Below are 17,177 nucleotides of genomic sequence, written 5' to 3'. Positions count from 1 at the left end.
TTTTTTTTTTTTTTAAACCACACTTATAAAAAAGATGTTGACAATTCTTAGGAAAAAAAAGCTGAAAATGTTTCTTATTAAGTCAGGGTTACACAAAGATTATATTTATAATATATATTTGTATATTTATAATTTAGAGACGAAAGGTAGGGAACAGCAAAGCGAGAGCTGCTGCGGTTAGATCTCCGATACTTGATCATTTCCCACAAACAGTGTTTCTTGGCAGAAGGGGTTGACGAGGACCATCCCAGTGTCTCTGTAGTCACCATTGGCTGGGGATCGGGGTTCCGAGAGCTGGTCCTGGGAGGAGGGAGGGAGGAGACAGTATGTACTCGGAGGGTTCAGGTGGTGGCCATTCATAAAGAAACACACACACAAGGACATCCATTTCCACATGATATTGCTTGGTAAACATTTTCATCGTCCTCACTGCCAATGCTGAAGTGCAGAGCCCTCTCTGTTCTTCCTTCAGATTTTTATAGTAGCTTCTGGAAAAGATTTCCTGCTCCCTGAATGACTCCCAGCTCAGGTTGCCAGAGATGGCATTGCTCTCCGTGTAGAAGTCTGAGAGGGCTTGCCGTGCATGATACATGGCACATGGCTTACTGCCCTCGTGGGCAAAACTGGGTCTGTGTGCCCCTTGGACTCTCATTCCTGCCTCTTTCTCATAGCTTTCTGGGAGACCTGGTGGCTTTTCCTCCCTGCACTTTCACACCCTAAACTTCTCACCTCTTTCCTCTCCTAGCACCCACCTGTCTGAGCCTTTAAGGGCTCATTCCTCCCCCTCCTGAGTCCTCCCAGAGCCTGGTCAGAATTATTGTCCTATTTCTTGTAGTACTAGATGTCCTGAGGTGAAGACATATGAGTCTCTACATGACAGTAGGTGGTTAGTGAAAAATTCAGTGTGTCTATACAGTCCCAGAAATGGAAAAGCCTAGAGATAAGCAATTCACTGATCAGGTCTTCTGAGCAGTTTTGGCTTCAATGAACAAGGATTGCAAGCATTTGTGGTCCACTAGACATCTGTACTCAGGGTCAGGCCCAGGGATTAATTCAGGGGAAAAATTAGCTTGTTCCAATTCTAAAAAACTGCTGTCTCAGAACCTGTAGGCTACTTCAGGGCAAAGCCTCAGTAATATGCCAAGGTAGAACTGGCTTAGGCCAGACTGGCTTAAATGTCTTCACTTGAAGAAGATATGATTAATTCTCTGAAGTTTATTTTAAGCAAAACATGTATAATTTTGGGGGAGTACATATTGCCTTATGGAAAATAAGGAGAGAAAGGAAGAAAGGCCATTTGTTGGTGAAATGTCTTTTCAGAAGATAAAAATTTTCTTCAATGTCTGGAATTGACTGAGTGTCCATCTGAGAGGTAGACATGGGGTCAGCCCTCTGAGTAAGGAAAACAGGGCATCCCCTTTTTCCACTTGGCTTTGGGTTGAGCTGTGGAGGGAAATTCTGTGGCCAAAATCTGGTGTGTCATTTTATAGTTCTTACAAAGCAAGTGTTCACCAAGGGTGAACCGTGTGGATACTTCCCACAGTGTGAAAGAGAAATTTACTTAGAAAATAACAGACAAGAAAAAAGAAAAAAAAAAAAAAAAAAAAGAGGAGGAATGGCCGGAAGAGGGGGAGAAAAACTATGGAAAAATTTCCAGGCACATTTTGAGCATTACAGTTTTGCCTGTACAGCCTGGATTTGTGTTTGGCTGCTTTCATCAACCCAGACGGGGAGCAGGGCACCAGAGAAACTTGCTTAGGCAAAGCACTTGGCAGCCACCAAAGCTGGCAGCTACACAGCAGGCTGTGAGTGCAGCCTCAGGCTGTGGTGTGCGGGGCAGATGCCCTGTGACCGCGTGACCCTGCTATGGGTGGTCCGCAGGGCCTGTGTGTATCCAGGGAGATGGAACAAATTGTAACATTACTCTAAATAAAGCAGAATGAGGGCAGCCGACCTGCTGGGAGGGAAACAGTGATAAAACCCATTTTGAAGCCCAACTGACCTTCCTGCTTCTGGTTTTCTTGCAATCTCCTGACCTGGGATGGTGATTGTGGCAGGGGTGGATTGGGTGGCTGGGTGGGGCAGCCTCTACTAGAACCTCTGGTTTTTGTCCGATGGCAACCCCAGTGCTCTGGGCTGGAATGACTAACTAGGATGCTGCATAAGCATGGTCTTTTCTATAGTAAAGCTCACAGACACTGTCCTTTGCCTTTGGTTTTCATTTACCAGTTTGCAAAGAGAATATGAGAAATTTAGAGTTCAGAGATTCAGAGCCCACACTCAAAATGTGGCCAGCCCCTTTGCTAACTTACCCATTTTTTTACTCACTAGAATAGTTCTCAGGAACACTTTAAAAAAAATTAACATATAATGTATTATTTATTTCAGGGGTACTGGTCTGTGATTCATCAGTTACTTACATAATTCATAGCACATACCCTCCCCAATGTCCATCACCCAGACACCCCATCCCTCCCACACTCATCCCCTCCAGCAACCCTCAGTGTGTTTCCTGAGATTGAGTCTCTTATGGTTTATCTCCCTCTCTGGTTTTGTCTTGTTTCATTTTTCCCTCCCTTCCCCTATGATCCTCTGTCTTGTTTCTCAAATTCATCCTATCAGTGAGATCACAAGATGATTGTCTTTCTCTGATTGACTTATTTTGCTTAGCATAATAGCCTCTAGTTCCAACCATGTCATTGCAAATGGCAAGATTTTGGTTTTTTTGTTGGCAGCATAATATTCCATTTTATATATATGTGTGTGTGTGTGTGAGTACACACGAGTGGAAAATATATACACACATGAGTGGAAAAAAAAGTGTGTGTGTGTGTGTGTGTGTGTGTGTGTGTGTGTGTATGTGTGTGTATATATGTATACACACACACACATATATATATATACACATTTTTTTATCCACTCATTTGTCAATGGACATCTAGGCTCTTTCCATAGTTGGGCTACTGGGGACATTGCTGCTATAAACATTGGGGTACACGTGCCCCTTCAGATCACTACATTTGTATCTTTAGGGTAAATGCCCAGTAGTGCAATTGCTGGGTCGTAGAGTAGTTCTATTTTCAACTTTTTGAGGAACCTCCATACTGTTTTCCAGAGTGGCTTCACCAACTTGCATTCCCACTAACAGTGTAGGAGGGTTCTCCTTTTTCTGCATCCTCATCAGCATCTGTCATTTCAGGAATGTTTCTAAAAGCATTTTTATTTTTTATTGAAGTATAGTTCACATACAATATTATATTAGTTTCAGGGTTATAACAAGTGATTCGACAATTATGTACATTATGAAATGCTTACCACAATAAGTGTAGTTACTAATTTTGCTATGCAAGATGTACACTGACCACATTAAAGACCAGTGCTTTCATGAAGCCTGTTGCTCTGTCCTTTGGTTCAACATTTTTATTGCGCTTCCACTGTGTTAGGCTTTGGGCTGGGTGATGAGTCAATCGTGAATAAAACTTATGGTTCTTTCATGTGATAAACATTTACCAAGTACCTACCATGTGCCCAGAACATGGAAGGGATAGAGCAGTGAGAACAAACTTCTGCCCTCAGGCAGCTTATACGCTCCGAAGAGACAGATAATGGGCCAGTCAACAGAGAATGATGCAGTGTCAGGTGGTGAAAAGTGCTCTGAAGAAAAATAAAGCAGAAAAGAAGATAGAAAACCATGGGGCGGAGGTGGGCTTCTACTCTGTATAGAGAAGTCAGGGCAAGTTTCCCTGAAGATGCAGCACTGGAACAGAGCTCTGAAGGAAGTGAGGGATGGAACCAGGAAAAGAGCATTTTACACAGATGCAAGAGAAATCTTTTGTTTTTGGAAAGACTGTGTTGAGGAAGAGCCAAAGGCTGGTGTGGCTGAAGTGTGTGGTCAGTGGGAGGTCTGGCAGGAGGAGGCCAGGGAGGTGGGCAAGGCCAGCCTGTGAAGGGTCTGGTAAGAAGAATCTGGATTTTGTTCAAAGTGTGAAGAGGAGCCATTTGAGGGTTGGGAGACATGGCAGACATGGAGTCCTTCCTTGAGAAGAGCATCTGGCTACTGTGTGGAGGACAGGAGGCAAGATGGTAGCAGAGACCTTGTTTTCAGAAGTTACTGCAGCAATCCATGATTTGAGGGAGGCAGCAATGTGGGTGGTGAGAAGTACTCCTATATCAGAAGAACCAAGAGGATCTGCTGATAGACTGGATGTGGAGTGTGTGAGAGGAGAAGGGGCCTGGCAATGCAATTTATGTAATGAGAAACACCAGGGAACTTCTGGGTGTTTGGGTGGGGAGGGGAAGTCAGCAGTTCAATCTGGGGAATGTTGAATTTGAGATGCCCATGAGACATGCACAGCAGTAGCTGGGTATATGAGTCTGAGTGCAAGGGAAACGTCAAGATCAGAGGTGGAAATTGCAAGCCAATGGTGCAGAGCTAATATTTAAAGTCATGAGACTAAGTAGAGAGAAGAGAAGCAGTGGGAAGGCTGAACCCGGGCACTGCAGTGATTAGAGGCTGGCCAAAGGACTGGGAGCCAGTGATGGAGACTGAGAAGGAGCTGCTGAAAGGTGGAGGAGAGCCAGAATAGGATGGGGTGAAGACAAACTTTCTGAGGAGGAAATGACTGATGGTGCTGATGCTGCTGGTAGATTGAGTAAGAGGAATGCTTAGAACTGACTCCTGGGTTTTACAATGTGGAAGCAACTGGGTATTCTAGCTGGGGAGTGAAATATTAAACTAATATCAGGTCAGCAGCTACATCCTTACAACTCTGGTAAGTGCCATGATGGAAAAAGCATAAGGAGCTGAGACCATATGTTAGGAGCGCAGAGCCCAGCGTGGCAGGTCAGGGAAGGTCTCTCTGAGGAAGTGACAGTTAGACTGGGCCTGAACAATGGGTAGGAGTTACTGAGATGAACAAAGGAAGGGGCGCTGAGGAGGGACAGAACACATCCCAGTAGAAGGAACAGTCATACACAGCCCCAGAATGGGGTGTAACTTGGTGTTATAAAGAAATGAAAAGAAATCCAGGGTGGCTGGAGCTCAGCAGATGAGATGGAGAGTGGCATGACGTGAGGCTGAATGGTTGGGCCAGGGCCAGGTCCACCTCATGGGCCCTTCAGAAGACTGTGAACTTTAACTTAAGAGCATCAGGAAGCTACTAAAGGATTCTGAGTCTGGGAGTGATGTGATCACATTTATGTTTATGAAAGCCCACCCTGGATGCTGTGGGGGATGGATCCGCAGGGGAAGAAGGGACTGTTTCCAGGACTCTTCGCAGCTCTCACTGCTTTTACTCAGATGTCTGCCATTTATCTCCCGGGCCATCTCGATTGCATTCTAGCTGGCCTTCTTATTTTGTCTGTCTTCCCGCCTGTCCTCCCATCCATTCATTCATCCATTAAACCACCCTACCCTTCCTTCCTAGCCGTTCACCAAGCACATATAGAGTACCTTCACCAGGCCATCAGCACAATCTTTTTAAAACCGGGTCACACATAGCTCAAAACTTTCAATGACCCTCCACCGCCCAAGAGTGAAGTATAAACTCCGTTCAAGCCTATTCAAGCCCACACCTAATCAATCTACCTTTCCTGCTGTGCCCTGGCCTCTGCCCCCACCTTCTGTGTGAGAGGGGAAGGAGCACCCGGTCAAAGCCTAGTTCTCTCACTGGCCAGATGGGTATTTTGGGTAACATTTCCTGACCCAACGTATTCTGTTCTCCCATGATATGCTGTGTGCAGCTCACATTCCCACCTTTATTCAGGTTACTTCCTTTGTTGGAATACCTGTCAAAATCCATTTATTCTTCCTAACCCCCACTGCAAAGGCTTTCTTCTCCTAGATTTCTACAGCTCTCTGCAACTCTTCTTGTATCTCCCCCACCCCCCAACCACATCTTGGAATCTGGGCCCCAAGCTCTCATCTTCATAATCCCCAGAGACTGTCTGCCACAAAATGGGTTCTCAATGAATACTTATTGAATTGTTCCCAGTAACCCAGGGAATCTCAGGAACAGGGCTTCCCGAGCTTTAACATGCATAGAAAGCACCTGGGAAGTCTTGCTAAAATACAGATTGATTCAGCAGGGCTGGTGTGGGGCCTGTAGTTTCCTGGGTGCTGCTGCTACTGGTCTATGGACCATCCTTTGAGGAACAAGACACTAAGAAACAAGCAGATGCTCTGTGGGTTACTCTGCAGCCTGTGCTATTCCCTGTGGTGGGGCTGGACCTTCCAGGGGCACCTCATGGTTTGGGGCTTGTTACCTCAGAGGTTTCAAGGGACTGGATCTCCCTTGGTAACTCCACAGCATGCTTATTGAAGTAGTCCATGGTGATGGCATTGTTCCAGTAGCTCAGGTTGTTCTCTGGATTGGCCGTCTTTTTCTTCCTCCTCAGGCAGCACACTGTCAGCAAGACAGCTGTAGAGAGAGTCCAAGTTAGAGATGGGGGAGGGAGACAAGCATGGGCCAGCATCGCTGAGTGACAGAAGCAAGTCTCCAGGTGAATTTGTGATGGCCATACATTCAGCCACTTACCCCATTTGTTAATTTGTTTGTTGGTTCAACAACTATCTACACATATTGAATGCCAACTTCAGGCCAGGTTCTGGGAGAGAGGGAGTGAAAAAAAGACAAGGCTGCGCTGTGTCATAAATATCCCTCCTAGTTTGTGTATGGAGGAGCACAGAGAGGGTCACATGATATATAATAAACAAAATGAATATAAGGTAAATTCAGACAGCAGTAATTGTTTAAAGAAAATAAAATAGGGTGAAGTGAGGGAGTGAATGGAGACGAGTTGAGGAGAGAATGCTTTAGGGTGATCATGAAAGGCTTTCCTCAATGTGTGATCCTATCTGTCCAATCTCTGAGACTTATGGAGCTCCAGGGAGGAATGAGTATATTTGGATGTTGTGAATGAACAGGTATGTGATCAGAGGGGCTTCAGCTTGCCAAGAGGGAAGGCTTCTGAGGTTGGGGAGGTAAGATGGCCTGTCCAGGCTCACATAGTGCTGAGTAATGCTTTAACAAGGATGAGAGCAGCCCTCTTAGGGAGAAGCCAGTAAATGAAGACTGGGCATTTCCCTGCCAGGATTACCATCACCATAGCCTGTGGGATGGCTGAAACTCCAGGCCTGGGGTGGGCAGGGCTGCAGTCAACATCTTGGAGGTGATGACCATCTGTGCTGGGTAGAGGGGACCCCAGATCCAGCAGTTCAGAGGCTGGCGCCGTCATGGCAATAACCACCAGGGGGCAGCAGAGTGCCAGCTCTGTCCAAGGCAGCCTGAGGATTTGGCCAGCATCAAGGGGCCTGTACATGTCAGGATGTGGGGTATCTGCTAAAGTTGGCATCCATATAGGCTGAGACCTCAGGGCCCACCGCTTCAGTCCCTGCGGGATAACAGGATTTCTGTAGCTCTCTTCTCAGCTGCTGGCCTTGCTGGCATCTCAACCTGAAAAGACCTCCAGGCAAGGGCAAGAGATTGGGCAAGTTTCTATTGATCTGATCTGCTTTGATCAGAAAGACTTCTCATTTGCTCACTACTTTTATAGGTACCCTTAAAAAAGTTTTAAAGATATAAAGGACATTTCTGAATGTTTGAGCTAAAAGAAATTTCAAACTGGTTGGTATAGACTTTCAAACATTGAAAAATTTCCAAACTCAAGCTCTCCTTTTTTCTTCTCTCCCTTCCTTCCAAAGAAGGACATGATTGAAGGATGAATGGGGTGAGGTGGGGGAGCTGTAGAGCTCAGTCTGAAAATGCTAATATAGGGCATCTCCTTATTTTACAGATGAGCAGACTGGTCCAAAGCATCCTGCTGACTTGCCACAGGTCATAGGTCTGTGAATGGCAGGGCTGGATCAAGGCCCCAGGTCCTGTCTCCCCTTTATTCTTCACAGTCACTACTTTTCCATCCTGTTCCTGGAACTTGGCTTGAGAAATGGTCTGGGGGAATTCAAACTGGTGAAACAGAAGCCATAAAGCTACTAACCTGTGTTGGGATGGGTTGCAGAGTCTAGGTCCTCTGACCCCCAGTCCAGTGCTCCCTCAAGCCCACACTGCCCCTGGCTCCAGAGCGTGGGCCTATTTAGGACACAGGACCAGGACTCTGCCTTGTGGGAAGAGCTGGCCCTGTTGCAGGATGGTCTGGGGGGTTGGAACAGGGAGCTCTGTTCCTAGTTTTCTCCCCTCAAATGTTAGTGCTTCAGGCCTGATTGTTTCTCTCAGGGAATTCCCAGTGCCTCTCGAGTGCTCTTTCATTTACAATAGAAGCTGGCCTGGCCACAGAAAGAACTTGGGCATGGAGTCTAAAAGGCCTGGGTTCAAGTCTGACTCTGCTGCGTGTTATATTAGGTAAGTCACTTCAGCATACTTGACTACTCACAGGGCTGTAATGAGAGCTAGAGATCATGAATGCAAAATGCTGAGCACCCTGCCTGATGCACAGTCAGTACTTATTTAATGAGAGTTTTCTTCTTGTTCTTCCAGCATCCTCCACAAGAGAAAGAAAAACTGGGCTACATGACTATTGAGTGGCTCAAGGCCAAGGGACCACCTGTGATTTAGAACTTTCATTATTTTGCTGGCCTGACCTTTCACCCAAGAAAAAGTACAGTTCAGACTTATGGAGTCGCTAATATATGTCCAGTGCTGACCTAGGCACTTTACAGTCTGATTTAACCCACAAAATAGCTCTCTCAGGAATGTACTGTTACTCTTCCTCTTTGCAGAAGAGGCAAATGAAGCTCATGGAAGTTAACAAAATTGATCTTGATCACTCAGGTAATTAATGGAACTTGACCTGGGTCTCCGTGACCCTCAGGGAAATGCTTGTTGTCTTATATTGCCCTGAACACTGCAGGGAACACATCTGAGGCATGTGGAAGCACTTGTAAATGACACAACTCTGTGCAAACACAAGCCCATGCCGGCATCTGCCTTTTTTTTTTTTTTTTTTTAAGAGAGAGAGAAGGAGGCAGAGAGAGTGTGAGCAGGGAGGGGGAGAGGGAGGAGAGAGAGAATCCCAACTGGGCAGCACACTCAGTGCAGAGCTCAATGCAGGGCTTGATCTCATGACCCTGAGATCATGACCCAAGCCAAAATCAAGGGTCAGATGCTTAACCGACTGAACCACCCAGATACCCCTGGCATCTGCCTCTTGAAGGCCCTGAGCTAACACAGTGGATATTAATCCTATTTTTATAGGTGAGAAAACACTGGGCCAATGGTTAAGTAACGTGTCCAAGCCCCACAGGTGACTGGCAGGAGAGGTGCTGTGACATATTTGATTCCACAAGCCAAGTCTTTCTATTATACCAGGCCTCTTCTCCAGGGATTTATGCAGGTTTAATGTTTAAAAAAGGTTAGAAGACAGGGAGGTGTCACATATTTCAGTTTGGCTCCTTCACTTTGAAGATGAGAAAGCTGACATTCTGGAAGGGAGGATTGGTCCAGTGGTGCCAGCCTGAGGGACCAGCCTAGCTTGTGGACAATCACTTCCTTTCTTTGGGGGTTTGTGCAGGAGGTTCAGGGAGGCCTTAAGGTATGGAAGGATGCCAGGCTGGACATGAGGATATAGGCCTGGGGAAACCAGGTTTGGAGGCTCACTGTCAGCAGCCCATCCTGGTGGGTGGGACTAGAAGGCTCCCAGCAGGGGGTGCTGGTTGGGAAGCACAGAGAAGAGGTAAGAGAGCATGGCACTCTGGTCCAGCTGAGGTGACAGCCCCTGGACAACCTCGCCTGGCCCTGGGGCTTCTCTACATCCCCCTTGCTTCAGTTAGCTCACAAGCCCCAAGGAGACACACTTCCTTCTCATTCCAATTTATTCTACTCTTTTCAAGGAAAGAGTAACTCTGACCCATGTTTTCTTATGTAATAACTACAAAGTCATTTTGGACCTGTAAGAGATACATATATCTAATGGCATTCACTGTCAATCTGGAACGAAGCCAGAATGCTCTGGGGCGCAGTGCACATGGACCCTCACACATCTGGGGCAGAGAGAGGTGTTACTCTGTTTCAGCCAGGCTCAACCTAGATTGGTGGTGAAAAACATCTGCAGCTGGTCTGGTTCCTGTTCTCACCATCCATAAAGACTTTCATCTTTTTCAGGGAGGCAGGGTGAAGACATTCTTGAGAATGGATTTGGTATGTGCCACAAAACTGACCTGATGAAAGCCCAGAGCACGGACTGGGGTGTGTGAGGATCAATTCAGCGCCAGGCCCAGAGGGTTCTAAAAGAAGGTGGTGGGCTCTTTGCATCCTGATGGTGGCAGCAGAGACCAGCTCAAGAGCCACATGGCATCTCTGCCCTAGCCAAATGTGGCCTGGATCCAATCAGTTTTGGTTTTCAGCACATCTGAACCCCTGTGTGGCCGTCTCTGGCATGGCTCAGGAGACAAAGCATTTCTCAATCCTCACACATATATCTTTCCAGCCATTGGGTAGGGCTTACGATCTGGAAGGGTTGGTGGAACTGATGACAGCCCTTTTTGGGCAGGCCTGAGATTTGCTATGATAACCCCCTGTTTCCAACAGAAGCAGGGGATTCAACCACCTGCCTAGCAACTCTGGCCTCCTGAAATCTGGTTTCTGGTACATGGAGGAAACAAGGTCAGGGCTGGTCAGGGCTGGGACAAGGTCAGGGCTGGTCTGAAAAGCCAGATGTGAGGAAATGCATGCACTTTGCTACTAACCCAGCCTGCCTGAAATACATGGCAAACTGGCAATGAAGACCCTTCTTTGAGGGCAGTAGAGTGAGCTTTAGGATAAATGCAGCTGCTGGAAGAGGTCTGCTTATCTGATGACTGGAGTGGGATTAGGCTATGAAAGCAGCCTGGATATTTACTCATCTGTGCTTTGAAAGAGCACAGTATTTTGAAGCTGGACAAGTATTCTATCTTGATGTCCCTTGCATCAGGGTCTTCACCGGGCCCCAAAAGGATGGTCCCACAGGAGTTGGGGCCATGACTAAGGATAGGGAACTCTATGTGGAAGCAGCTAGGACTAAGGCAGGGATCTTGGCAAGTAGGGCTTAGGGGAGCCTCCCAAGTGCACACTGGGAATGCAAGACAGACGCTGAAGGACATGGAGTATGTGGTTCCAAGGGACTGTGAGAGTCCACTTTGAAAAAAGGGTTCATAGCTTCCTTTACAAAGTTGTACTTTCTACTCCAGCATCTGAAGGCTCTTTCAGAGTGCCGGGAGCATTTTCTATGTGCAGTTTCAGGCTGTGTCCTTGTTTCTGTCTTGGCTGATATTATTATGCATGGTTTAGGCAGCCCATGGGTTTTCTGACCTTGCAGTAAGACCTAATTTCAAACTCACACATGCAAAAAGGGCTGTAGAAGTCTTGTTAGAACTGTAAAACAGGTGGGTGTGGCCTGTGGGGTGAAGCCTAGATCTACTCTGTGCTGTCCAGCTGAGGCAAAGAGAAAGGCCCAGGTGGGGAGAGGGCTCTGTGAGCTGGGGGAGGCAGCCACATCAGATATCTCAATTCCCTAGTGCTTGGCATAGTGCCTGGCACACAAGGGGCACTTGGGAAATATTGTGTTGAATCACAACAGATTCTACCACTGGATCTGAGATGACTTATGTGATTGGGACCCTGGGCAAGTCAGTTCACCTGAGGACTTAGTCTCTGCCTATAAGGTATGTTCTTGCATAGCATGTTTAATATGTTTTTTTATTCCTCTGACTAGTCTGTTTTACAGATGGCTTGGTTAAAAATAATGGGAACTCACTTTGTAAACTAAAGCTTCTAGAGACACTTAAAGAATGAAAAATTTAAAAGATGGTCTCTAGTGTGGTTACTTCTCAAATATGACTATTATTAATAATTTATTGGCTAATAGAACTACATTTTCTCATTATCATTCTTCTGTTTTAGAAGTGGACAATCACAGTTTTAAGCATTCATGTGTGTTTCCATGAGAGACAATAAAGGCACTTAATGAAAGAATAAAATATGCAACCTGTAAACATTTTCACTTTTCCTAAATTGGGTCCTTGAGCAGAAGTAGGTTGCCCACCTTTGACATGGAAAGTTTGCTTTGCTTTTCAACTAGAAGGAAACAAAAAGCTGGGAGAGGTGACTTCTGGAAAGAATCTAGAATCTAGATTTAAAAAGATCTTGTTGGTATAATGCCAAGTAGAAATTATGCTCATGTTAAAGGCATATACCTCCTGCACTAATGTTCAAATGACCCATGGCATGAAGAAAGGCTGGGAGAGCAGCTTAACAGCCTCCATTGTGGAAAGTTTCTGGGGCTTTGTTCTTATTGAGATCAGGATGAGCCCATGGTGTGATGTGACAGTTAGTATAACAGACAGAGCTGATATCAGTGTTGGCTTCCTGAGTGTGACTGAAGTGTCTAGAACAAAGGAAACACCACCTGCTCTCCTCTGTCATGGCTGGCCATGTGGAACACCATGCTCCCTACTGGGAGAGCAGGGCTAAACTTGTGGTCATTCGGAGCAGCAGATGATGGGGTAGGGCCAGGGCAATGTGAGATTTGAAGGAATTGGGATGAGCGGCTTAGAAAAGGAAAAGCTGTCTTTGTGCACCATTTCAAATGTTTCAGGAATTGGTAGATAGACTGATTTTGTATGGTTTCAGAGGGCATGGCTTAGGACCACAGAGTGAAAATTACAAAGAGAAAAATGTCAAGCTTCCAGGAGAGCTGGGTAACAACCTGAGGGAGTCAAAGGAGAATGGCTGTCCAATGACTGAGAAGCACAGGGGGTTTCTCACCCCTGGAAGGGTTCAGAAGGAGGCCAGCCAATAACCGTGGAGGGGTGGGGGAAGCTAAAATTAGTGAGGATTCATGTGAGTTTATCAGAGAAACTCTAAGAATCTAGTATCAAGTACATGGGGAAGACATAAAGGAAGCCCCAATATTCTGAGTGATTAAATCAGGTACTTTGTGGCAAGGTTAGGGGGAAGGATCTTTCAAATTCTCATTAAAGGAGTGACAGGTAGCAGCACGGAAGTGCTGGTGGCCTGGGAAAGACCTTCTCCACCAGCACCAGTGGAAGCAATGTAGTCCACACTGCATCCAGCTCACACCATCCATGAACAAATAAAACTGTGGAAGAGGGATGGGGCACCTGGGTGGCTCAGTGGGTTGGAGCCTCTGCTTTTGGCTCAGGTCATGGTCTCAGGGTCCTGGGATCAAGCCCCGCATCGGGCTCTCTGCTCAGCGGGGAGCCTGCTTCCTCCTCTCTCTCTTTGCCTGCCTCTCTGCCTACTTGTGATCTTTGTCTGTCAAATAAATAAATAAAATCTTTAAAAAAAAAAACTGTGGAAGAGGGAGAAAATAGCTAAATTCATGTGTAACTCTCAGGCTCTCAATTTAGCTATAGGAACTGCTGCTTTTGCTAAGGCTAATAGAAATTCCTGCAAGGTCAAAGCCTCCTCTCCTTTTTTGGAGAAAGAGAGAAAGAGCAGGAGGAGAAGAGATGAGGGAAAGGAGGGAAGATAGGCAGAAAGATGGATGTGCAGTGGGAGAGGAAGGTGAGGGCTCTACTACTTGCAGGTTGTATGTTTAGAAGTGCCAGTGTTCCCCTATGGTGTCTTGGTGCCATGTCACTACAGCCATTAGCAGGCTGCCCTTGAGGGTGAGTGTGGCAGGATGGTGTCATGATAAGAACACTGGGCAGGAAGTTGGTGACCCTCTATCCCAGGCCTATCCCTCACTTAACTTCGGGCTCCTGGGTGAGCCACGGCACCTCTCCAGCTTGGTGTTTCTTTCTGCACAATTCAGAGCTTGACTGGACTACTTGGAATGTTCTCCCCCACTCCTGGGAGCTCTCTTTTTATGACGAGTGGGCATCTGATCCATGGCCTGGCAGAGCTAAGGACTAGGGGTAGGGATAAGCCATGATTTGTGTCCTGCCACCTAGTCTCCTACAATTCTGGGAAGTTTAGCCACCTGTTTGGTAGGGACTTCCCAGCTCTGGGGCAAAGGCTCTCTGGGAACAGACAAGTTGATGTGATAGAGGGAGAGGAGGGAAAAGGGGAGGAGTAAGGAGAGGGTGAGGCACTTACAGCAGGAGGAGATGGGCACGCTGATGGCCAGGATCACCCAGGCGATGTCCATCTTGCTCAGGCAGATGGTGGCTCTGTGCTGGGGTTTGTCCCCTTCGGCCACATGGGATATATTCCCTGCTGTTCCAGGCTTCCAGGTCCCGGCAGGGACTAGGCGGTTGAGGAAGTTTCCTGTGGCTGTGGACACCACTGTGGAGAGAGGACTGGGCACCCTGTTGGTCGTGGTGGGGGTGGTTGTAGCCTCCTCCTTGGCTTGGGAAACAGTGCTTTCTGAGCCCCTGGTGGGGTGGGCTGGGGCCTGCGAGGTTGAAGATGTTCCCTGAGGGGTCCCCTTGGAAGGGGCGTAGACACTGGCATTGAAGGCAGCCTGGGTGGGCCCCGCGGTGGCTGTGAAGACCCCAGAGCTGGTAGATGGAGGTCTGTTGATGCTGGGGGTGACAGTAAGCCAGGAGTCACTGTGGCTGGGGCCATCCTGTGGGTCACCGCGGGGGCGCTGAGAAGGCACTGGGGCAGGTTGTGGACTGGCAGGGGCACCTGAGGCTACTGTGGTGTCCGGCTCCCCTCCTTGGCTGGTGAAGGTGGAACCACCCCCCTGGTCTGCTCTGCTAAGGCCTGGCTTGTCCTCTGCAGGCACCAGGGGGGTGGTGGGTGGTGCCCACGAGGTCCTACTGGGCGCCATGGTTGTGGCCACTGTCTGGGGTTGTGGCAAGGAAGAATAACCCCAGAGTGGGTTCCTGGGAGTGAGGGTGGACAGGTCAGGTTCTATAGACCCTGTAAAGTTGCCTTTGTAGATCTGAAAGATTTTCCCCAGGGGCCGCTTCTGCCCCAGATGTGTGGAGCTCTGATTTCGTCCCCGCTGGCCTTCCTTCCTCCCAGAGTGGTGGCCACTAGGTGCGGGCAGGACAGAGCGTGATGAACTGCTGGTCCCCTTTCGGGAAGAGCCTGGGGGCCTGGGAGGTCTGCGCGTGGTAGCCCGGGTAGGTGCTGCGGTGGGACGGCTGGTGGCTCCCGTTGGCTTTGTCAGCAGGATGGTGGCCATAGCTTCCCCCTGGGGATGGCCCTCTGAGTGGGAGGATGTGGTTGCCATGGCAGCAGGAAGGGGCCCTGTGGTTAGGGGGCCTTCAGAATGTGGGGTGGTTGCTGTCATCATGATGGTGGAGACGGTGTTTGTAGGAGGGCGTCCATCTGGATGGGGTGTTGTCATTGCCATGGGAGCTGCAGCCTGTGAGGAGGATCCATTGGGATGCGGGGTCAGTGAGCCCACAGAAGTGGGGGCAGTTGCCATGGAAGAATGTCTGGTAGAGCTGAGGGTTGCTGTCACCATGGTGTCTGGGGTGGTGCCTGAGGGGAGGACCTGAAGAGATTCTCTGGGAGATGGTTCCTGGGTGGCAAATACCAGTGCTTCGGTCAGTGCCAAGATCAGGAGGAAGCCTTGAGAGGAAGACAGAGAGAAGAGGTGAAATACCTGGGGAGTTGCTCAGAGCCTGGACCTTCCTTACCCATGAAGCTGTGATGCTCTGGGAGCCAAAAGGAACACTGGGAGCATTCCGGAGGTCCACACTGCCACCCTGACCCCCAAGAGCAGCTTCTCAGAACAGGCTGGGCTGGGTGTGGGAAGGATTATGGCCTCCGAATGCCTGCTGCCCCTCTGTAGCCAAGGAGTGGTCAAGGCCAGGTTGATCAGAGGGAGGCTGGCAGCTCTGTGTGAGCCAGCCTGAGTCAAATGTGGAAGGCTTCTGCGGGCAGAGCTGACCAACTCTTATGCCTTTTCTGAATATTCCATTTACGGGCTGGACAAAGGCACAAATTGTCAGATGTCTGTTTATTCAGTCCCATTCACTGGGCAAGTAAGGAGGGTCTCTATCCTCTCCCTGACATTGGAGGACACAAAAATGGACAAAGCAGTCTCTGGCTCTGAGTGAGCTCAGACCAATCCACAAACAATCCTAAAACAAGACAGAGAAATCTCAGTGCCATAGGTCAGTGATAGGCAGAAGGGGATAGCGGTCCAGTGGGTGACCAGATCTGGTGCCCACATAGCACTTAGCAGAGAGCTGGAAGAGAAGATGCACTCCAAGAACACCACTTGGTTTTATGGTTGTCATTAATGTTAACTGCTTTTCCTATGGCGCTCATGTGGCTGAACTCTCTGTGGAAAATCACTGGTGATGCCCAGCCTTTTGAGTAGGAGGACCTCTTTTGAGCATTAAAAGAAAATCATGAATTTCGCATGATGATCAGTGTGTATGCTTTTGGTTCGTTGAGAAAATGCACAGGAACAAAAACGTATAAATTTAAAAATACTTCTAAATATATGTGGATTTATTAATCATAATAGCATGTGTCAAACTTTACAAATAATACATCTCATATAAATGTGAGACATAGGATCTGTTCAGATTATAAGCTGGAAAACTGGCCACCCTGGTACAATACATGGGCTGGGAAGAACTGGTCTCAACAGCTGATGCGTGGCCTGATCGACTTCTAAGGCCTAATTCTGACCTGTGAATTCCCCCTTTTTCTTATGAAGCCCTTCCTGGTTACTGTCATGTCCTTCCTTCAGCTCTGCTAGCCACCTAGACAATGGTAGAGATCTGTCTCTATCTGGTAACTCTCTGGGAGCCTCCCTCCCCCCCTAGATTCAAGCACTGAATGGCCAAAGCAGGGATCCTGGCAGTGATTTCTATGTATCTGGGATGATCAGCAAGGCTGCAAAGCCCTGGTGAGCTTTCAGAAACAAAGAAGGGGAGATCATCTGGCATGCCTTTGAAACAGGCCCAGGATTACTAGTGAAGCCACCTCTGTCTTGGGTGTGGGGTGGAGTCTGAGTGTGGACCAGCTCACCTCGCCTTGCATTTCTAAATTAGTGGGTGGAGGGAGGCCAAGGGACAAAAGATTGAACAGACTGTAGCACACACAGTCTCTAGGACCAACAATTTGTCCTAAGCAAACTATTTTTTCCTAAACTTTCTTTGGTGATCTAAACCATATATTAACAGTAAGCTCTGCTTATTCAAGTCAATCTTAAAAACTGTTTTCTGAGCATCTGCTCTGGCCCAGTCTTTCATACGTTTTAATCCTCACAATCACTCAATGGGGTAGGAAATTGAGATCTCAGGTAGA

At 47.8% G+C, this 17,177-nt stretch overlaps 1 protein-coding gene across 1 annotated transcript in view; it reads right to left on the bottom strand.

Moving 5' to 3' along the window:
• The window catches only part of LOC111155160 (transmembrane protein 108), a 385,094-nt gene continuing 367,917 nt past the window's right edge, over window positions 1-17,177 (bottom strand). Inside the window, exons 4-6 of the mRNA XM_022515237.1 lie at window positions 14,052-15,482; window positions 6,265-6,419; window positions 1-300 (exon numbers count right to left, since the gene is read on the bottom strand). Of these exons, the coding sequence (XP_022370945.1) occupies window positions 178-300; window positions 6,265-6,419; window positions 14,052-15,482 (1,709 nt within the window). The 3' untranslated portion in view covers window positions 1-177. The remainder of the gene's footprint in view (window positions 301-6,264; window positions 6,420-14,051; window positions 15,483-17,177) is intronic.

Source organism: Enhydra lutris, unplaced genomic scaffold (assembly GCF_002288905.1).
Source record: "Enhydra lutris kenyoni isolate GAN:26980312 unplaced genomic scaffold, ASM228890v2 scaffoldscaffold39, whole genome shotgun sequence".
In the NCBI taxonomy this organism is placed as follows: Eukaryota; Metazoa; Chordata; class Mammalia; order Carnivora; family Mustelidae; genus Enhydra; species Enhydra lutris.
This window is presented reverse-complemented; position numbering and strand designations above follow the sequence as displayed.